At 47.0% G+C, this 22707-nt stretch overlaps 1 protein-coding gene and 1 gene segment (V, D, J or C); both read left to right on the top strand.

Annotated features, from left to right (window-relative positions):
- LOC118833714 (immunoglobulin lambda-1 light chain-like) overlaps positions 1-16082 on the top strand; it is a 35996-nt gene extending 19914 nt beyond the window's left edge. Inside the window, exons 4-5 of the mRNA XM_036741095.1 lie at positions 12388-12424; positions 15748-16082. Of these exons, the coding sequence (XP_036596990.1) occupies positions 12388-12424; positions 15748-16067 (357 nt within the window). The 3' untranslated portion in view covers positions 16068-16082. The remainder of the gene's footprint in view (positions 1-12387; positions 12425-15747) is intronic.
- Positions 1-22707, top strand: part of LOC118833711 — a 105416-nt gene that overhangs the window by 66011 nt on the left and 16698 nt on the right.

Below are 22707 nucleotides of genomic sequence, written 5' to 3' on the forward strand. Positions count from 1 at the left end.
TAGAAGCTGAGAATAACAAAACCCTTCAGAGGACCCCTTTTTTCTTTTTCCATTTTAGGAGTCACTGGGGAGAAGACATTTTCAACCACCTCAAGACTGAGCCCCTTTTTTACTGAACAGATGTGAACAGAAACTCATAAAAAGATAAAAATAAACTTTCCATTGCTAGCAAGTCACCCAACCAAAAAAAAAAAAAGATCTATTACATGCTCTCTTAATTTGATTTAAGGATCCTTCTTTGGAAAAACTTTAAGCAATTTATTTTGTCTGGAAATTTTCATGATTCATTTCTCCAGTGGGTGAGATAGAAATGCTGGCTTTTCCTGGGACAGAGAGATTTTCATACACTGGTCCTCATTCTGTGGTTTCCCCAACTTTTTCCCTCAAAAAAAAGTATTGACCTCAGGTGCTCAGTGGAGGATTCATCTTCAAAGCCCACTAACTACCAGAAGCCTAATTTCAGTTCCATCCCTCTTACAAAGAACCTGGCCCTATTCTTTTTCTCCTGCCCAGGGACAGCTCTGAAGGCCTGGTTTCTCAATCTGAATCTCCACCAATTTTGAGGTCAGCCACTCTGATATGGGAGGGTCCACTGACCAAGTAAGTGACCAGTGCCTCCTTAATGACCAGAAATATCTCTTGAACAAGTAAGGAGGTCTTTGTAACATTATGGTTCCACACTTCTCTTTACTTTGGAGGTCCCACTAACTCTGGACTCTAAACACTGAACAGAATCATCTATTTACTAAACAAGCCACCAACTAACCATGAAGAAAATACAAAACATACCCCTTTTAGCCAGTTGGGACAGCCAGAAAGCCTGGAGAGAGAGCCTCAGTTGTGGAACTTCCCAGAGGAGCTTTGAGTAATTAAGCTCCTTCTCACTAATGAGGCCTCTGCCGTCACCCTACCTCCCATCCCTTCCACCCCTCCCACCATGATCTGCTGTCCAGTGCTGAGAAGATGACAAGGAAATTGTCCTCTATTGCTTGTGGAGCAATTGTTGTTCTCTCTTTCAGGAACACAAGCTGAGATGAACTTAATACCAGATTAGGCAGGTGACTTCCAGCTATTAAAGAAAAGATTTATTCTGGCCTGGCTTAAGGCTTGTTCTCTTCAAAGGTCAGAGGTCTATGTACAAATACCTCTTACTGTGCCCAGCAGACTTGGCCTTCCTCTCAAAGAGTCAAATTCCCAGAACAAAACCAGGAGTCGCCAGTAAGACTAGGCAACTTACCTATAGCACGCGTTCCTATAGCACTTTTAGGTTTTCAAAGAGCTTTAGAAATATTCATTTATTGATCTTCATAATGACCCTGGAGATAGGCTACAATTATTATCCCCATTGGCTGAGAAATGTTAAGTGACTTGCCCAGGGTCACACAGCCAGTGTGTGAGACCAGATTTCATTCCTGACTCCGAGCAATGTGCTCTATCCACTGTGCTACCCAGCTGGGTTCTTAACATGGGGACCATAAATATTTTTACTATTTGGATAACTGTATTTCAGTATAATTGGCTTCCTCTGTGATCTTATATACCTTATCTTAAATATTTAAAAACATTATTCTGAGGGGGGACTCATCAGCTCCACCTGGCTGCCACAACAGGCCATGACATGCAAAAACAATCGAAGGGGAGAGCCCCAGCTCTGGAGATTTAAAAGATGCCCATCTCTATGTAATCAACCATGGAAGTCCTTCACACAGGAGCCCTTCTAGACCACGATTACTTGTATAGGGATCAGGATCCAAGTCCAAAGACTCCACTTAACTATTGAAGAAAAATACCAAGACTTGACTCTGCATTGGAGGCACAAGCCTGCCTGAAACAATTTTTATCCATTTATTCTATTCTAAATTCAAGCATTTCTAACTTAGAGAGAGAAATGTCCACATTTCTGTAGTCCTCTCATGCCCTCAGACATCTCTCTCCCTAAGAGAAGACATTTTGAAGTAAGATTTATAGAAATCTTGAAGAAGAAAATTTTTATAATACGATAAAATATACTAAACAATTCAGGATAAGGTAAAAATTAATCATATGCTTCATCAATAGGGGGAGCTAAGTGGCACAGCAGACAGAACACCAGGCCTAAAGTCAGGAAAATCTGAGTTCAAATCTGACTTCACCACTTACTAGCTGTGTGACCCTGGGCAAGTCACTTACCCCTGCTTTCCTCAGTTTCCTCATCTGTAAAATGAGCTGGAGAAGGAAATGGCAAACCCCTCCAGTATTTTTGATAAGAAAACCTCAAATGGGGTCATGAAGAGTTAGACACGACTGAAAACAACTAAACATTAATCCCAATTAATCCCAATCCCAAGGTTACCATCCTAAATCCAGTCCTCTGGGGATCTCAGCTTTCATTCTCAAACTTTTGCATACTTTCATTTTTTTTAAGTTGTTAGGCATAAGTGAAATGGGGGGAGGGGAGAAGGAGGATTTTAGTGTTTCCTCAGAAACTTAATTAAGTACTGATAGTTTCCCTCGTTCAAGGAATTCTGGGCAGGACTTTATACTGGATACATATTTCTTGTCTTCTTCGTGTTTTCAGTTGAACTTAAAAGGGAGTTTTAATATACTTCCGCAATTGACTGACTAAAAGCATTTAATCAACACTATCAAAGAATCAAACACGGTCATATCAGATCCCAAGCCACCATTTGTGTCCCAGACTTTGCCCATTCAGTCCTGCTCCAATGTCCCCAGCAAGGGGGTCAGAAATTTAGGTGCTTAGCTCTGAAACCAAAGCCTAGAGATCTGAGTCACTGTCTGGGCTATACTGGTAAATTCAGGAACCACAGGACACATGGGTTCTTGCCAAGGGAGGATTGGCAGGTGTGAGCAGGGAAGTGGGAAGATTTGATTTCACTTTCTTGGTCAATATCAGTAGTTTCACCTTCCTCCAGCTCCTGGTCATTCACACATTTGGCGAAGGTCAAGGTCATGGTTCAGCCTTCTAGCCATTTATGAATGGACAACTTGGTTCTCCCTTACCATCTCCCTCCTGTGGAAAGAATATTGGCACTGGGTTTGGTTCCCATCTCTGACACTTATTACTGTGAACTTGGACATGTTTTCCCATCCCTGGACTTCAATTTTCTCACCCATGAAATGAGGAGGTTGGACTATCTGGCCTCTGGGTCCTTTCCAGCCTTTGATTTAGGATTCCATTATCCTACCTATCTTGGACATCTGTTTGTTATTTTTTGCTATATCCTCCCAAATTCAAGAAACCTTCTTGGAATATTTCAGCAATCTGGGTGGCAAGCAGAGAACTTTGGGAGAAAGGTTTATAACCCAATAGGAAAAGGGGATGGGAGGAAGACATGCTACAGGGAAGTTCACATGGAAACTTAGTCCCCAAAGGAAAGAGCATCAGAAGGAAGATGTTTCTCTGCAGATGCACTTTGCCATGTTGCACCACATTTTATTTTCCCAACTTCCCTCTGATTTAGGGAGAACAAGGATTTTGTGAAAAAGCCAACTGAGGCCGATAAATGTGAAGTGACTTCTCCTATACCGCATGGCAATTAACCAACAGTCATTTTAAGCACCTATTGTGTGCTAGGCACTGGGCATAGACAGTCCCCACCCTCAAGGAGCTTTGGTAGAGCTGAGCTTGAACCCATGGCCCCTAACTCAAGAGATGGTGCCATTTCAACTACCTGGGAGGTGTCAACAGAGATCTTTGAGAGCAAGAGAAGAGAGGGTCTGGAAAAGGAAGGGCCCAAACAGAAGACTGCAGAGCCAGAATCACAGAATCTGAGAGCTTGGAAGGACCTCAGCAGCCATCTAGTTCAACTCACACCCAAGGGGAATCCCTTGTGAGACCTAACCCTAGGGTGAGGTGGGGGCCTTAGGAGGCAGCAAGGAAGGCCATTCCAGCAGAGAGATCTCAGGGGATGGGGGAGGGAGAGGCTGGGACAAGGCAGGATCTTTCCTCAAGAGACAGCTGAAGCTCTAACCTCAAGTGGTCTTGGATTTACATTGGCTGCTCAGTACAGGATGTGGCTTCAAGTCTCTAGGGCACTAGACACAGCTGACAGGTGCTGTGTGGAATGGGGAGCATCTGGCTGCCAACCACAGGCTAGGGTTTCTCCTCCTTGGTCTTTTTGTAGGGAATTTCCCAGGAGAAAGTGTCCCTCAAGTGCTCAGGGGTGGCTACTGGCTCCTAGAAGACAGAGGTCACAGAGGGTAGGACTCAAACCCATGAATCCAGATGACTTAACCAGCCACCCAGGTTCTGGATTCTGGACTCTGGATCTTGGAGTCTGGACTGTGGAGTTTGTGTTCTAGGCTTTAGACCCTGATCTCTGAGTCCTCAACTTAGAGACAAGGCTCTAAGACCTGAGGCTGGACAAGGATAGGACTGAGGCTAGAGTCTGGTCTCCGTGCTTTTAAATCTGAGCCTTTCACAACCTAGCCTCAACCTATCTTTCTATATATGTTACTCCCCTTCCTGGATTCTGTGATCCACCAAACTACCCTTTTTCTATTCCTTGCACATAACACTCTATCTCCTATAACTGGGCCTTTGCCTTGGCCCTCCCCCATGCCTGGATATCCCTCCTTTCTCATTTCTACCTTTGAGAGTCTCTCACTTCCTTTAAGATGCAGCTTTGAGCATCATCCTGTACATGAGCCCTTTCCTGATTCTTCCCTGCTCCCCACCAACTGCTAGTGGCCTCCTTCCCAAACCGCATGGTATTTATCAGCATTGATCATCTTCATATTTAGGCTGCATATTGTTTTGTGTCAGCTCATTGTCTTCCCCATTAGAAAGTCAGGGCAAGGATTATTTCATTCTTTGTATTTATGCCCTCATCACCTAGGCTCATTCCTGACATGCAGTAGGTATTTAATAACTACTTATTGATCCAAGTCTGGGATTTAGATTGTGGACTGGCCTCAGAGTTTTGAGTGCTAGGCTCTAGGCTGGGTCTGGACTCTTGTTTTGAGATCTAGGATCCATCTTGGGATGGATCTCACCTCCATATTTTGGGAACTAGGTCCTGAGCTCTAAGTCTGGAGCTCTGGGCTCTGTCCAACTCTTCCTCTTTAGGCCTTCCAGCATCTCTCCTCAACCCTCCAGAGCAAGCCCAGGGAAACTTCTGACCACATGATCATTCCTTCCACTGGAGTTCTTGGAGTCTAATCCTATTCCCCCATCAATCCCAGCCCATTTTCACTGGCCCCAAACCCAGGCCCCAGGCAAACTTGCTTTGAGGATGTGCTCTGACTGCCCCCCACCCACCCACCTTGCACGGTACAAAGCCCACAGGGGCTCATTCAGGGATCTGTAAACAAAGCCCAGATAGCCATTTGTCAAGGATATGGCAGAGAAGATTTCTTATTCTTAGAAGACAGTGTAGTGAATCAGATGGAATTCTGGGGGGGAAGGAGAAGGAAACAAGCATTTATTAAGTGTCTGTTGTCTTCCAAACACTGTGCTAAGGGCTTTACAAATATTTTGTCATTTGATAGACAGAAGACCTGGTACATCACTCGGTTTCCTCATCTTTAAAGTGGAACTGTTAATAGTGCCTTCCCCATGGGATGGCTGTGAGGTTCAATGAGATGGTAGAAAGCACCTTGTACATCTCTGAGCCAACCATTATCATCATCAGCCAGATCAACCTTTGAGGAGTGTGGGATGGGCTAGCAGGTCTTCTCTGTTCTCTCCAGATGCCAGTCCCTTGACTCACTACAATGAGTTACTGCCTCTGAGAACTAAAACGGATCTCATGTATCAAGTTGAGCCCAGAACATCAACAACAAGGCTTCTATGATGTCCCTGGTAAGTAATACTGACTTGGCTTAGACACCTCAAGGAACAGGAGAACTCACTCCCTATCCAGGCTTATTTGATTTTGGCATGACTCAAAGTGCTCAGTTTTTTTCTCCACCTTAGTGCTCAACATGGGAGGAGAGTATGTGCTCCCCTTCCCACCTAAAAAAAATAATAAGATTCAGGTCTCGGAAAGTAAAGAGACCTGGGTGGGGAGGAGAGGGAAAGAGTATCTTTTTCCTGAAATCAATGGAGCATTCCGTCACCTAGGCCAGAACTCAGAACTCTGGAGAGCTCCCTAGCCAAGTGGTCAGTAGTCTGGAGAGCTCCCAAGCCAGGCGCTCAGTGCGCTGGAGAGCTCCCTAGCCAAGTACTCAGTACTCTGGGGAACTCCCTAGCCTAGCAGTGCGTAGGCTGGCTCACATGGGCTCTACTCCATCTCTGGCAACTGTCTCCAGGGAACTCCCATTGGAAGCTTACTCGGGTGTCCCCTTCCTGCTTGATCCAACGGATCCAACACCCCCACAGCCTCCAGGTGTGTCCCCTCCACCCCCAACCTATGGGGAACATGGAGCCAGAAGAACCCAGAAGAGGCCGTTGAACCCCATATCCGACCACAACAAAGCCGTTGGGGACCTTTTCCTGGGATGGCAGTGATGTTGGCAGCAACAAGCCCCCCAGCACCATGGAGCAAGCAGGATAGGAAGCAGCTGCTTAGAGCCCGACATGGACAAGACTCTCAGACAGAAGGAAGGCAGTCTGCATCATATGAAAAGTGTCCAGAGAGAGCAAGCAGGTCAACATCTCCTGGGAGCCTTCAGGAGACAGCACTTGGGGCTGACTCCAGCTGAAAGCAACTCTAGAATCTGAGTGTGGATGCCCCATCCCAGTACCCAGGCATGGGCTCCTGCCAGGCCAGCCTTGAGCGCTGGCCCCAGCACCCTGCTATTCCTACTAATCCTGGCCCCATCTGCCCTCTGTCTGACCCCTGAGAAGGAAAGACAGGCTCTCCCTGGGAAGGAGAGCTCAGGGCTAAGAGGCTCCCAGGATGGAGACCTCCAGGACCCCAGAGCAGGAGACAGTCAGCAAAAGGCCAGCCCTGACCTTGGAAGCAAGGAGCTCAGGTAAAGAGCTGCCAGGGATGTATGGAAGCCTGTGACTTTAATCTGCTATGGGCAAAAGGGGAGAGACATATGAGGACGTGGGAAGAAACAGAGTATAATGGACAAAAACCAAGGGAGGGAGCGTGTGCGTAGCTATCAAGAGAAGTCAGCGATCAAGGCAGAGAAAGACATGGCTGGGGAGAAATATACATGGTGGAGAGAGAGGGAGAAAGAGACAGAATATTCCATGTCATAGAAAGACAGGGGAAAGGGAGCTGGTTTAAAAAAAAAAAAACAATTGGGAGAGGGAGAGATAAGCTGAAGAAAATCAGCACGAATGTGGGTGGGGATGGGTGGGAGTTTTTCTGTATGTTACAAAAAAAAAAAAACAAGGAAAGAAAGAGACAGAGTTGGGTAGAGAAGAAGAGGGAAGAGGAAAAGGAGATAGTAGGAAAGAAGGCAATAAAAAGAAAAACCAGGGGTGAGAGAGGGGCACGGAAAAGGAGAGGGAAGGAAGAGAGAAAAGACTAGGAGGAGCAGGAAGAGAGAGAGAGAAAGATCCACAGAGAGAGAAGGAGAAAATAAGAAACAGTGCAAAAATGAGAAAAGATGTGAGGTTGCTTTGGGAGAGTCATGGTGGCCACGGCAAAGGAGAGAAAAGTCCCAACTGCCCTCTGCCTCTGTCAAGCCCCATGTGGAGTGGTCAGTTCTGGTCACTACAATTGAAAAATCTTGATAAACTAGAAAACCTCCAGAGGAGAGCAACCAGGATGGGAAAAGGTGTATTAACCATAGCACCGGAGTGCAGAGAGTAGGGTTCGAATTCCCTCCCCCCAATGTTTAGTAACTGCGTGAGATTATGGGCGGATGACTTATTATTTCCTCATCTGTAAAATGGGCATAAGTACTCTACTCACCTCACAGGAGAGAGTTTTGTAAACCTCAAAGGACTGTTTTTAAAGGCACTGTAAGTGTTTTTTTATTGTTGCTGTTGTTTGAGAAATGAAGGTGTTTCTTCTGGAGAAGGGTGGGGCGGGGGTGGGAGAGCAGTGACTGCTCTCTCTGAACAGCTGAAAGGCTGCTGTATAGTAGAAGGACTAGGCTTGTTCGATAAGGAGCAGGTTGTGTAGAGGTCCACATGCCACTGAAAATGCCCCAACAATCAAAGCCGTTCAAAAGCAGAATGGGATCTCCCAGGAGGTAGTGAGTTCCCCATCACTGGAAATCTTTCAGCAGATAGTGAATGGCCACTTGTCAGGGATGATATGCATGTTGTGTCTCCTTATAACATATAAGAAACTTGAGGGCAGGGACAATTTCCCGTCTGGGTTTTTTTGGCCCCAGCACTTGGCTCATAGTAGATACTTTAGAGAGGTTTGTTTAGACAGAATATTTATTCAGGTTAGGATTGGTCTAAGTGGCTTCTGAGTTCCCTTATAACTGAGATTCCACGGTTCTAAGAGAAACAGAGAAAGAAAGAATAACTAATAATACCTAGAATTTATTTTGTGTTTTAAGGTTTGGAGAGCACTTTGCATATGTTATAAAGGAGAGTAAAAGAAAAAAGACCAATCAATCTAAAAGCCTTTACCAAGTGTCTATTGTGTGCCAGGGATTGGGGTTACCAAAGCAATAATGAGGCCATACCTGATCTCAAGGAGTTTACATTCTATCGGACGAAGCAAATGCATATGGGAGGGATGGGAGGGGAGAGACCAACCGGAGCAGGGGCGTGTTAGCCTTCTCCGATAATGATACTACTAATAATAGCTAACATGCATATAACACCTACTATGCGCCAGGCACCCCACTAAGTGCTTACAATTATTATCTCATCCGATCCTCACAACAGCCCCAGAGGTAGATGCTATTATGATTATCCCTATTTTACAGTTGAGGAAACTGAGGAAAACAGACGTTAAGTAACTTGCCCAGAGTCACCCCGTGAGGGTCTGAGGCTGGATTTGAAATCGGGTCTTCCTGACTGCAAGCCTAGAACACAGTAAATTCCTAATGCTCCTCCAGATCCCCTCTGCCCCCTAATGTCACTGAGGACTCTATTCATGACCCCCTATCCCTCCAAAGCCCTGGGTCCCCACTAGCCTGGTAGGTTCTGTTTCAGAGGACAGAGGCAGATGTCAGAAGGGGGTCATTCATGGACCCAGCTCCTAGACGCTTTGCCCTGTGGTCCAGACTCTTGGGGGAAGACTCAGCTGGCTCTAGGAAGGGGATCCGAGAGAAGACTTGGGCTCTGTCTCCCAGCAGATGAGAAGGCCCTGAGGTCTAAGACAGAGCTCAAGGCGAGGGCCCCTCTCACCTTCTCTGCGCACCCCCCCACAGGGCCCAGGAAAGACCTCCTCTTCCTTCCTATTTTAGCCTCTGGGTGAGACTTTGAGGGACCATGGCTCTTACCATGAGGACAGGGGCACAGGCTACTCCCGCCATGAATGATTACCGGACAGGGCAGATCTTGAGGCCAAAAGCCATGTGTCCCTTCCTTCTCTGGACCTCAACGTCCCCCTTTGTCAAGTGGGAGAGTAAAGGTGCCTTCCAGCTCCACGTGTGCGACTGTACTGGAGGCAGGATGGGGCAAGGAAAGGAGCGCTGCTTTGGGAGTCAAAGGACCTGGGTTCGAATCCTGTTTCTAGCTCTTATGGCCTGTGTGACCTTGGGCAAATTGCCTGACTTCTCTGTTCCCTCAGCCAGACAGAAATGTCCAGGACAGGGTCCTTTCCAGCCCTAAGGCGATGATAGGAAACGTTATCGATTCAATCCCACAAACACTTCTCCGTAAGCGCTCCCCCTCACACACAGAGCCGTGGGGTCTCCTACTGGAGCCCCTCCGATAGATGGGGTGGTGAATGAACGATGCAGGTGTGGTTGTCTTCATTTGGCAGAAGAGGAAGTCGAGGCTTGTAGAGGTCACATGGCTGGTAGATGTCAAGGGCAGGATTCAAACCCAGGTCTTCCTAATTCACTGTCTAAGGTGGAACAGGGAAGAGAATCAGAGCCAAGAGTCAGGAAGACCTGAGTTCAAATTCAGCCTCAGACACTTAGGAACTGTGTGACATTGCCATATCACTTCACCTCTCTCTGCCTCAGTTTCCTCATCTGTACAACGGGGATAATTAAAGCCCCCGCCTCCCAGGATTCTTGTGAAGGTCAGATGAGATAATGTGTAAAAGGCTTAGCCCAGTGCCTGGCAAACAGTAGGAGCTTAATAAATGCTTACTTACTAGCTGGTTAACAACATCAGACGTGGACAGGGAGGCACAGGCAGTGCCCTCAAGGAGCTCACAAGCCAACGGAGGCCAAAGGTGCGCTCATGAGTAACGACAACGAAAGGGAGAGACCTGGTGTGCTGAGGATGTCGGGTCTTTGGAGGGAAGCAAAGAGAGACAAGGCTAGAAAAGCAGGAGGGACGCTGGGACCAGAATTCATCTCTTCTGAAGCCGCGGTGCACGGTGATCTATGAGACACAGCGCATGATGGGTGACCCATGAGACACAGCGCATGATGGGTGACCCATGAGACACAGCGCATGATGGGTGACCCATGAGACACAGCGCATGATGGGTGACCCATGAGACACAGCGCATGATTGGTGACCCATGAGACACAGCGCATGATTGGTGATCCATGAGACATAGTGCATGATCTGTGACATACGAGCTGAATGATGGGGCACGAAAGAATGAAATTATCCCATAGACAATGGAGGATCTTTCAAGACTCTTAAGTACATGAGTAGGATGATCAGGCTCTAGGAAAATTTAAGTGACACCAGATATCCCCAAAGCCTCTCCCAGCTCAGAGATTCTGTGTGTCTGCACTTCTGAGGTCTGAAGGGATAGAATGTGGAAGAGAGTTTACCCTCATCTGTTTGGTCACAGAGGGCACAACCAGGAGCAACAGGGACAAGGCTGCAAAAGGGAAGATGCCAGCTTCTAATGATGAGAGCCGTCCGAAAGCTGAATGGGCTGCCATGGCAGACAGTGAGCTCCCCATCACTGGGCAGTGTCCAAGCACAAACTGAAGGATGACTTGTTAGGGATAATGTCGGGGGGAGTGCTTCTCATTCAGGTATGGGGAGGAGTGGATGGTCATGGAGGACTCTCTCAGTCAGCCCTGACTGAGATTTCAGGATTCCAGGGACTCTTTGAAGCCTATGAAGCAGCTGGGAAAAGGTCAAGGATGGAGGCATGGGACCAGGTGGTTGGGAGGCTCTTTGTGTTATCTTCACAGAAAGGATTAGTTGGCAGGCTAAGGGCCAGAAATTTGAAACAGAGCATGTTGCCAGCTCTCAGAGAAAGGAAATAAGCAGGCCTAGGAAGACTTTAGGAACTTGATCTGGGTTTTCAAGGACCAGGGCAATATGGATAAACAGAAAAGAAAGGGAAAAGAGGTTCCATGGGAGAAATGCCCTGGACAGAGGTGCTTTTGAGGGTCAGCTATGAGGTCCCCCTGCTGGAGGGAACGTAACAAACGCTACAAGCAGCTACTGTGGAGGTGTAAGACCAACACCCGCACACACAGGAGAGCTGCTAGCACAGGTTCTTTGATCTGCTTTTCTAAGGAAAGCAACTTTAAGGGGTTTACAATCTCACTTTAATTAAACATATATATGTGTATATATACATATATGTATATATATACATATATATGTATGTATGTGTGTGTATATATATATATGTATATATAGATATAAAATTCACTTAGTTCAGGAGAAAAGACCGCACCCTGAACTTCAGAGAAAATGCAAACAGAAATTGCAAGCAGAAATTATATAAACAGAGCAAATAACGCAAATCAGTAGAAAGGGCTTCTGTCTCTCCATAGCAATACATACATAGTTACCAGAGAGAAAAGCACCAACATCTGGGTTTTCAAAGCCAGGGGGCTTCTTAACAGCTACCCACAGTCTCTTCTGGTGAAATCACAGGAACACTTATCCAGTGAGTGAGCTCCAAAGCAAATTATATATATATATATATATATATATATATATATACACTTTATATACATTATATATTTACTTCTTCAGGGTCAGAGGGTGTCACAACCACGTGACTCAAACTCATGTGACTTAGGCTTTCTTGTGACTTAAGCAGGTGATCAAAGATTCTTGATTCAAAGACTCAATCAAAGGCACTTGATTGCCTTAGTGTTGAGAAGCACTCCAAAAGAAAAAACAGCGAAAAGTCTGACTTTTACAGGGAAGGGAGAAAAAGCTTCAAAAGAAGGGTCTCATCTAGTCTCCAATGGCCTTGAGCACAGCCCTGGGGTGGATCCAGCCCTGTAGGCAGGAGAGATGATGGAGAGCTACCCTTATCTCTGCTACCCCTGGGTGCCCCCTACAATCCTGTCACAGTCAGCTTTCAGCCATGGCCTCCTGTCATACCCAGCAGGTTTCCAGACCAACAAGGCCGAAGGGGGCCAAGGAAAACCTGCAGGCAGCTGGAGTTTTGGTCCAACTCTGAAATACAGCAGTATGTCTTTGGCAGTGGGACCCAACTCACCGTCCTCAGTAAGTGGCCTTTGTACTCCCTATCCCTCCTATCTGTCCAGGTTCTAACTGGGAAATAACTCTGTTTCTGACTGGTTATCACCCATTTACCTGAGGGTCTCCCTAGGGTCAGGGGGCTACTGGTGGGGAACCAATGTAGTCCCACTTACACCAACCCAGGGCAGGGATGATGACCCAGCGAGTAAGAGACTCAATCTCCAGGATATACTCTAAGAAAACTATTGTCCCCAACTTGGGGACAAGGGAGAAGATGGTGGATTAAGGGAGGACAGAATCAGGCTTCCCAGAAGAGGAATCAGAGAAGGAGCATTTCTTTCCCTCTCTAAAGTCAGTCCCCTTATATGGGGAAGCCGGGAGTAGACCTGGGGCTCTCTCAGATGTGGGGACAGAGTGAGGCAAGCAGAGGCTTAGTCCCCAAAGTCTGGGGTTTCTTGGGCAGGCACAGCTTACATTCCACCTGGGGTGTTCAGGGTCCTGGTGAGGACCTAGAGGGCATCACAATGGGCAGATGCTGGAGCCTGGGCTGCTAGGCTGCCTGGGTGGGCAGCCCAACTGAGGTCGGCCCTGGGGGGGCTTGGGCAGGAGGCAGTGACAGACCAAGGGAAGCAGAAGCAAAGCCACTGGCTCCCTCACCAGCAGTTCTCTGGGACCTCCGGTCTTAGCCTCCTGGAGGAATGGGAGGGGTGGTGGGACAGAGCAGGGAGACCAAGGAAGGCTTGGGAAGCACTGATGACAGATATCCCAAACTATGGTGGGGTAGAGGCAGTGAGAGGCAGTAGAAGACAGTCATTATAGCCCTGGGCTTGGAATGAGGTTGAATTCTGCCTCTTACTGGTCAGTTGGTTGATCAGTTGGTTGGTTGGTTCGTTCCCTGGTTGGTGGTTGTATTTCCTGTTCGAAGAGAACTAAAATGATATCGCTATGTTGGGATCGAGGTACAGTGTGTCCAACATGGCTGATCAGAAGTAAGAGCTGGGAGGGCTCTACCACGGGCTGGGCACAGATCGTCCTTATGGCCATTTGGAGTGGCAATGTCTCTAAATTTGTTCTCACATTTCTTTTGACCAACTGCCTTTGTTAGTTACTAGTTGAGTGAATCTGGGCAAGTTAATTAACTTCTTCAAGCATTAGTTACCTTATCTATAAAATATGTGGTGGAACTCAATGATCTTAGAGGCCCTTTGTAGCTCTAAAGCTGTGGTCCCATGACAAGACTGACAGGAAAAGCTAATTGGACAGTTGGGGAAGGTCCAAAGGTCACACCGATCTCAGCAGACACTAGCAGAAAAGCAGAGGAACTGAGAGAGGGAAACATGCCTTGGAGAGATCTACTGAGGCTCCGTTGAGCTCAGGCATCAGGAAAAGGCTGTGGAAAGGGTAAAGGATGGTCATCAAGAACAGTTGCCTGGTTTCTGGAACAGTCTCATGAAATATGGAGTACGATCTAAATGAAGCATCCAAGCTGTCCAGGGAAGAACTAGCCAGGGGGGCCTGGAGAGCAGGAGCCCTGGATGGGCAGGAGAAGACTCAGAAAGAATAAAAACAAAATCTTAGCATGTCCAAAAGAACTGTAGGTGAGACAGACGGTTTATGAAGGCTATTTATGCGGCAAAGCACCCGGTGCTTATTCTATTCCAGCTGAGATTTACAAGGTAGTGAGTCCATTGCTCACACAAAAGCTGACTGAAATTTTCCATGTTGTATGGCAAGAAGAGGTTATCCCCCAGAAGTTCAAGGGCACCTCCATTGTCCATCTCTGTAAAGGTAAAGGAAGTAGATTGTCCTGTGACAGTCATGGAGGGGGGAGTCCTCTCTCTTAGTTATTGTTGGCAAGATTCTTGCCAGAGTCCTCCTTAATAGGCTGATCCTTCACCTGGAAGATGATCATCTACCTGAGAGCCAGTGTGGCTTCAGAAAGGGCTGAGGAACAGTCAATATGGTTTTGCTGCCTGACAACTCCAGGAGAAATGCCAGGAGCAGAACAGAGGTCTGTACATAACATTTGTAAATCTGACCAAGGCTTTTGATACTGTCAGTCATGAGGTCTTATGGAAAATTATGTCAAAATTTGGTTGCCCAGAGAAGTTCATCAGCACTGTATATCAATTTCATGATGGCATGCTTGCCCAGGTTCTAGATAATGGACAATGCTCTTGTGCCTTCCCAGTCACCATTGGCATGCTTGCCCAGGCTCTAGATAATGGACAATGCTCTCATGCCTTCCTGGTCGCCAATGGAGTGAAACAAAGCTGTGTGCTTGCTCCCATGCTTTTTAACATGATATTTTCAGCCATGTTGTCAAATGCTTATAATAAGAATGAACACGGCATCAAGGTCAGCTACCGTACTGACGGTAAGTTCTTCAACTTGAAAATTTGGACAGTCTACCAGCGCCATGCCAGGAAACTGAATCGCTTCCATTTGAATTGTCTTAGGAAGAGTGTGAAGATCACCTGGCAGGATAAGGTACCAGACACTGAGTTCCTTACTCAAACTATACTGCCAAGCATTCAAACTCTGCTTCAGAAAGTGCAACTCCAATGGGCTAGCCATGTTGTTCAAATGCAAAACGTATGCTTGCCAGAAAGATTGTTTTATGGAGAATTCACACAGAGCAAGCATTCACATGGTGGTCAGAAGAAGCGATACAAGGACACTCTCAAGGTATCTGAAGAACTTCAGAATTGATTGTGTGACATGGGAGACACTGGAGCAAGACTGCTTAGCATGGTGTGCCCATATCAGAGAAGGTGCTGTGCTCTATGAGCAAAGCAGAATTGAAGCAGCTCAAAGGAAATGAAGTTTGTACAAATGTAGATAATCCACCCAAATATTCATATGGACTATTTGTGCCCGACCTGTGGTAGAGCATTCTAAGCTTGTAATTGGTCTGGACAATCACACATTGAAACTTGACTCTAGTATGTCATTTTGGTGTCCTTTTGGTGATGTCACTTTGGTCCTCTTCAAGATCAAAGGACAACAACCAACCGGGTGAGTCAGGGAGGGAATCTTGGAATCATGGCATCATCTGTGCTCCCCAACACCTTTATTTGATTTATTGCTTAATCTAGACAGACTCCTCCACCATCAGACAACAGTGCATTGGAAAGTAGTCAAGGTCAAGAGAGGAAGAGAGGGAGGGTATGGAAGCAAGGGAAGGGAGTGCACATCAGAGAAGTCGCAGTTTCCCTGGGGTCAGAAAGGATTAGAAATGGAAAAAACTCTCAGCACAAACAGGAGCATTGAATGGGGTTATAAGTATGAATGTTAATATGTCTCCACTCTGTGTTGACTTCTTCCCCTCTCTACCACACTGTCAGCTCAGCCCAAGGTGGCCCCCACTGTCCATGTCTTTGCTCCATCCCAAAAGGAGCTAGACACCAAAAAGGCCACCCTCGTGTGTCTCCTGAGTGGCTTCTACCCAAGCATCGTGGATGTGGCCTGGACAAAGGATGGCTCCCCCATGTCCCAAGGAGTGGACACCACCCGGCCATCCCGCCAGAGTGACAACAAGTACTCAGCCAGCAGCTACCTCTCACTCTCCTCTGACCAGTGGCTGTCAGGCAGCAGCTACACCTGCAAGGTCACCCATGATGGCAAGGTCATCCAGAAGGAGCTCTCCTCAAGCCAGTGCACTTAGGTGCCCACATCCCTTCTGCTCCCCTCCCTCCAACCCCACACATGGGCTCCCCCAGCTCATCCTCCCCTCTCCCCTCCTTTCAATAAAGATCTTGTCCTTTCTCATCCAATTGCCTCTCCTATCTTCTGTGTCTGATATCCCCTCCCCTTGATGGTGGCTCACAACATGGGACCCCTGACAACCCTCAGGCCAAAAAGCCAAAGCAGGCCAAGCCCCTGGCTGGATAGGTGATGAAAACTCAGGTCCAGCCACTATGTTGACTTCCCAGGGCCTTTCTCTCCCTTGCCTGAAGAGAATCTGAAACTGGTTTTGGTCAAAGGGTTGGCTCTCTGAGATGGAGGAAGATGAGGAGGAAGATGGAGGAAATATAGGTTCAGTGGATGGAATGCTGGGTCTGGAGTCAGGAGGACCTGAGTTCAAATCCAGCTTTAGACACTTCCTAGTTGTGCCCCTGTAAGTCAGCAAGTCACTTTTCCTCCTTCAGCCTCATTTTCCCTACCTATAAAACGGGAAGAATGACAGCATCCACCTCTCTGCATTGTTGGGACTGAAAAATTAGATATTATCTGTAAGGCACTTTGGAAACATAAAGTGTTAAACAAAGGCCAGCTATTATTATGATTTATTTTTGTTGTTATTCATAGCCCCTACCTCCCAGGGCTGTTGAGAAGATTAAATGAGAGAGCAAATGTAAAGTGCTTTGCAAACATTAATGACTTATAGAAATCCCAGCTGTGTGGAGGATAGATTTCAGGGGGACCAGATGGAGGCAGGGGGACCCATGAGAAGGCCATTGCCATGAGCCAGACCTGGGCTGCCGAGGGAGTGACCCAAGGAGTCAAAGTGAGAGTGGAAAAAACAAGGCAATATGAGGGATGCTGTGAAGGCAGAGAAGACAAGATTTGCAGGGGGATGAATAGGTGGAGAAACTGACAGTGAGGAGGAGGGGAAGATGGAACCTAGGCTGTGGACTTTGGTTACTGGGAGCATGACCACTCACTTGGCAATGGGCAGGACATCACCATGACTACTGCCCTTCTGCTTTTCAGCTCTTGGTATTCATCCAAATACTCTCCACCAAGCTCCCCCACCCCTTTCTGGTTCCTGGTTTTCCTCACATGAGCACATCTCCTTAGTATGTGGCACTAACCCTTACACTCTCATTCTGATCTGATTTCTTTCAAGTAAAACATTCTCATTCAAAGCCAGGGTGTGTACATAGACTTCCTCCCACAAAATCCCCATGATCCTCATAAGACTAAATTGGCCTCTTTCTATCAGGGCTTCTGATGGTGCCATGATTCCCCAAGGCACAGAGACACACCAGAGCAACAAGTAAGAGGCCAGTGGTTCCATGGAGTCACAGACACCTGGCCAGGGATGGCTGCCATATACAGGAGTGGTTTAATAGCATTCATAGAACATATCTGTCCTGGCCACATTGTGCTCCCTGTATCTATGCTCCTTCATGCACATGCTCCAATCCTGTATATGTCCTCCTTGTTTTCCCCTCCACAGGAGTACCCAGGTAACACTTCTCTAAGTGCCTTCACTCCTCCCACTGATGTTGTATGTATTCCCCCAGGTTCTTTAATTCCTACTTTTCTTACTTTTTTGGAGGGGGGAAGGCAGGGCAATTGGGGTTAAGTGACTTGCCCAAGGTCACACAGCTAGTAAGTGTGTCAAGTGTGTGAGGCCAGATTTGAACTCAGGTCCTCCTGACTCCAGGGCCAGTGCTCTGTTCACTGAACCACCTAGCTGCCCCTTTTTCTTATTATTCTATTTCATTAAAATACCTTTGTTTTGAAGGAGTTGTCTCATCTGGCTAATTAGTAAAAATAAATACTATGGTGGGGCTTCAGGAGCCATGGATGGATAGAGACCCACCCAGTGTCTTGAACCTGGAGCAGCCATTCTCTGTGAAACTCCCCTGTGCCCTGTGAATTGGGGAGGTGCTCCCAAAGCAACAAATGAATCCATTGAAATCATACCAGTTTCTTTGAGAGATATAGCAACAGAGATAACGTTATTAATGACCTTCTGATTATCATTTTCAAGCAGTGCATAAAGCAACGAACCATGTGGTCACCAGAGATCACTGAAGAGAGTGTCTACTGCAGAGTACATATGAAAAAAGGAGCCCACATAGGTGAGGAGGTCCTCCAGAGACCATGATTTGCAGGTAACAGAACACTGAACATCAAAGCATTGAACATTGTAGAGCCTACCTTAACCTTCCCCACCTTTCCAGTCTCCTACATCACTCCTCTCCAGCTAAGTGGTTCTTTAACTGGGCCTAGAGCCAGGAAGACCTGAATTCAAATCTGGCCTCAAACACATACTGGATTGTGATCTTGTATTATTCTGATTGTGTTTCCACAATACTCAAATTGTTTCTTTCTGGCTGCTTGCAGTGTTTCCTCCTTGATCTGGGAGCTCTGGAATTTGGCGACAATATTTCTAGGAGTTTTCTTTTTGGGATCTTTTTCAGGAGACAATCATGGATTTTTTCAATTAGTATTTTACCCTCTGGCTCTAGAATATCAGGGCAGTTCTCCTTGATAATTTCTTGAAAGATGATACCTAGGCTCTTTTTTTGATCATGGCTTTCAGGTAGTCCAACAATTTTTAAATTATCTCTCCTGGATCTATTTTCTAGGTCAGTGGTTTTTCCAATGAGATATTTCACATTGTCTTCCATTTTTTCATTCCTTTGGTTCTGTCTTATAATATCTTGATTTCTCATAAAGTCACTAGCTTCCACTTGATCCATTCTAATTTTTAAGGTAGTACTTTCTTCAGTGGGCTTTTGCACCTCCTTTTCCATTTGGTTAATTCTGCCTTTCAAGGCATTCTTCTTCTCATTGGCTTTTTGGAGTTCTTTTGCCATTTGAGTTAGTCTATTTTTAAGGTGTTATTTTGTTAAGTATGTTTTGGGTCTCCTTTAGCAAGTCATTGACTTGTTTTTCATGGTTTTCCCACGTCACTCTCATTTCTCTTCCCAATTTTTCCTCTACTTCTCTCACTTGCTTTTCCAAATCCTTTTTGAGCTCTTCCATGGCCTGAGATCAGTTCATGTTTTTCTTGGAGGCTTTTGATGTAGGCTCTTTGACTTTGTTGACTTCTTCTGGCTGTATGTTTTGGTCTTCTTTGTCACCAAAGAAAGATTCCAAAGTCTGAGTCTGCATCTGAGTCCTTTTTCGCTGCCTGGCCATGTTCCCAGCTAACTACTTGACCCTTGAGTTTTTCATGGAGGTATGACTGCTTGTAGAGTAGAGAGTACTTTGTCCCAACTTGAGGGGTTGCACTGTTGTTTTCAAAGCTATTTCTACACAGCAAGATCTGCCACAGCAGCATTTCTTCTCCCCCAAGATCCACCAACCCAGTCCACGACTCGGATCTTAAGCAGGCTCTGCACTCCCACTCTGATCCGCCACTTAATTCTTCCCATGAGGTGGGCCTGGGGCCAGAAGCAACTGCAGCTGTAGTTCTGTCCTCAGAGCTGCACCACCTCCGCTGCCCCCGGGGTGGTGGCCTAACCACCATCTCCTTTCACTCTGTCCCCGCAGGCTTTCCCATTACCTTCTCTGTTGTCTTTGGTGTTTGTGGGTTGAGAAGTCTGGTAACTGCCACAGCTCACTGATTCAGCACACTAGGTCCTGTTCTGCCCAGCTCTTCGTCTGGTTGGTCCAGGTGCAGCCCATGCTGGGCTCTGCTCCACTCCGCTCCCAGATCTGTGCAATAGACCTTACACAGCAACCATCCAGGATGTCCTGGGCTGGAGTCCTGCTTCCCTCTGCTATTCCGTGGGTTCTTCAGCTCTAGAATTTGTTTAGAGCCATTTTTATAGGTTTTTGGAGGGGCCTGGGGGGGAGCTCACGCAAGTCCCTAGATTGTGATCCTGACCAAGTCACAATCAGACCCCATGTAAAATGGGATCATAATAGCATTTTCTCCCAGGGTTATTATAAGGATATTGTCAAGCACTTACCACAGTGTCTGCCACATAGTAGGAACTTGATGAATACTTGTTTCCTGACATCCTTTCCTTCCCCACTGTTTCAACAATCTGGCTAGCAGCTTCTGTGGGGGTATAAGATCCACCCACAGCCAGCACCCAGAAAGCTGCCAACAGCACAGGTTCTTTTGATCTGCTTAACTAAGGAAAGCAAGGTGAAGGGGTTGACAAGCTTACTTTTAATTCAGCATACAAATATCATTCACTTAGTTCAGGGGAAAAAAGCCAGCACCCTGAACTTCAGAACAAAATACAAACAAATCACAAACATCAACAGAGAGATGCAATACAATTCGTATTTACCAACATCTAGGTTCAGCCCCGGAGCTCAGAACAAGGGCTGGCCCAGAGTCACATGCACCACCCCTGCTGCGGCAAAGAGCTCCAAAAAAGAAAAGGCCAACCCCTGGTTTTTATATCTTTTTCAGCGTCAGGGGTGAGTCACACATGCGACTCACCCACGTGGCCTAAAATCATCACAAAGAGGCGACTTAAACCCATGCAGTCTAAGAGCCTCTGATGTCCCAAACCTATCACTCAAACTCATATGTAAACTAGGCCCTCCCCTGAGTTAGCCCCCCCTTAGTTACCAATCCACACCCACATAGGTTTTACACTTAATAGGGGTTTGGGCCTGGGGCTTAGCACCTAGTAAGGCTCAATGAAATACACTGAATTACTCAAAGGGAACAAAAGCCAAACTCTTCAAGGGCACTTGTTGAACTAAGTGCTAAGAGCCCATTTTTCTTACTAACACACCCACTCACTGAATGAATCAGTTATCCTGGTTTACTCAGGGTTCCTCTCACACTACATGTCCCATGTCTGCACCTTAGATAACCCTCTCCACTGCCTGGGGAATTCTCCTTTCTCACTGCCAACTCTGTGAATGTTGGCCTCCTTCAAGACTTAGCATGAAAGCCACCTTCTGCAGGAAGTCTTTCCAGATCCTATCAGCATCTATAACCTTCCCTTCCATGGTTACTTTTTATCTCCTCTGTATGAATCTTAAAGGTACCTACCTAAATATATATTGTAGAGGAGAAGAGAAGGGAGGAGAGGGGAGGGGAGGAGAAGGAAGGGGAAGAGAAAGAGAGAGACAGAGAGAGGAAGATCAAGCAAGAGAAGAGATTGGGGCAGGAAAGGGAGAGAAAAGAGATGAGAAGAGAAGAGAAGAAAAGAGAAGAGAAGAGAAGAGAGGAGAGGTGAGGAGAGGAGAGGAGAGGAGAGGAGAGGAGAGGAGAGGAGAGGAGAGGAGAGGAGAGGAGAGGAGAGGAGAGGAGAGGAGAGGAGAGGGAGGGAAGGCTTTGGGCACTTGATCTGGGTCTTGAAGGACCAGTGCAACATGGATAAATAGAAAGGAAAGGGAAGAGAGGTTCTGTGGGAGAAATGCCCTGGACAGAGGTGTTTTTGAGGGTCAGCTATGAGATCAGCTTGCTTGGGGGGAGGGAGGAAAAGCTTCAAAGGAAGGATTTCATCCAGTGGGAACTCTCTCCAATGGCCCTGAGCACAGGCCTGGGGTGAGTCCTGCCTTGGAAGCATGGAGCTGATGGGGAGCTGCCTCTGTCTCTACTACCTCTGGGCCCCACCTGCAATCTTGTCACAGCTAGCTTTCAGCCATAGCCTCCTGTCATACCCAGCAGGTTTCAAGATCAACCAGACCACAGGCACAGGGGACCTGCAGGCAGCCAGGGTTTTGGTATAACTCTCAATCACAGTGGTATGTCTCTGGTGGTGGGACCCATCTGACCGTTGGGTTGTTGTAAGTAGCCTTTTTACTCCCTGTCCCTCTTATCTGTCCAGGTTGTTACTGGGATATAACTCTATTTCTGACTGGCTATCACCCACTTACCTGGGGGTCTCCCTAAGGAAACTAGGGGTGAGGAACCAATGTGGTCCCACTTGCAGCAGCCCAGGGCAGGGATGATGACCCAGCGAGTAAGAGACTCAATCTCCAGGACACACTCTAAGAAAACCATTGTCCCCAAATTGGGGACAAGGGAGAAGATGGTGGATTAAGGTAGGACAGAACCAAGCTTCCCAGAAGAGGAATCAGAGAAGGAGCACTTCTTTCACTCCCTAAAGTCAGTCCCCTTATATGGGGAAGCTGGGAGGAGACCTGGGGCTCTCTCAGATGTGGGGACAGAGTGAGGCAAGCAGAGGCTTAGTCCCCAAAGCCTAGAGTTTCTTGGGCAGGCACAGCTTACATTCCACCTGGGGTGTTCAGGGTCCTGGTGAGGACCTAGAGGGCATCACAATGGGTAGATGCTGGAGCCTGGGCTGCTGGGCTGCCTGGGTGGGCTGCCCAACTGAGGACTGCTCCAGGGGGGCTTGGGCAGGAGGCAGTGACAGACTAAGGGCAGCAGAAGCAAAGCCACTGGCTCCTTCACCAGCAACTCTCTGGAACCTCTGGGAGGGTGATGGGACAGACCAGGGAGCCCAAGGAAGGCTTGGGAAGCACTGATAACAGATACCCCAAACTATGGTGGTGTAGAGGCAATAAGAGGCAGTGGAGGGGAGGTACTACAGCCCTGGGCTTGGAATGAGGAAGGCTGAGTTTGGAATTCTGCCTTTGGTTCATTGGTGTGTTGAAAGGGACCCAAAATGATACCACTATGTTGG

Source organism: Trichosurus vulpecula, chromosome 1, assembly GCF_011100635.1.
Source record: "Trichosurus vulpecula isolate mTriVul1 chromosome 1, mTriVul1.pri, whole genome shotgun sequence".
Classification (NCBI taxonomy): Eukaryota; Metazoa; Chordata; class Mammalia; order Diprotodontia; family Phalangeridae; genus Trichosurus; species Trichosurus vulpecula.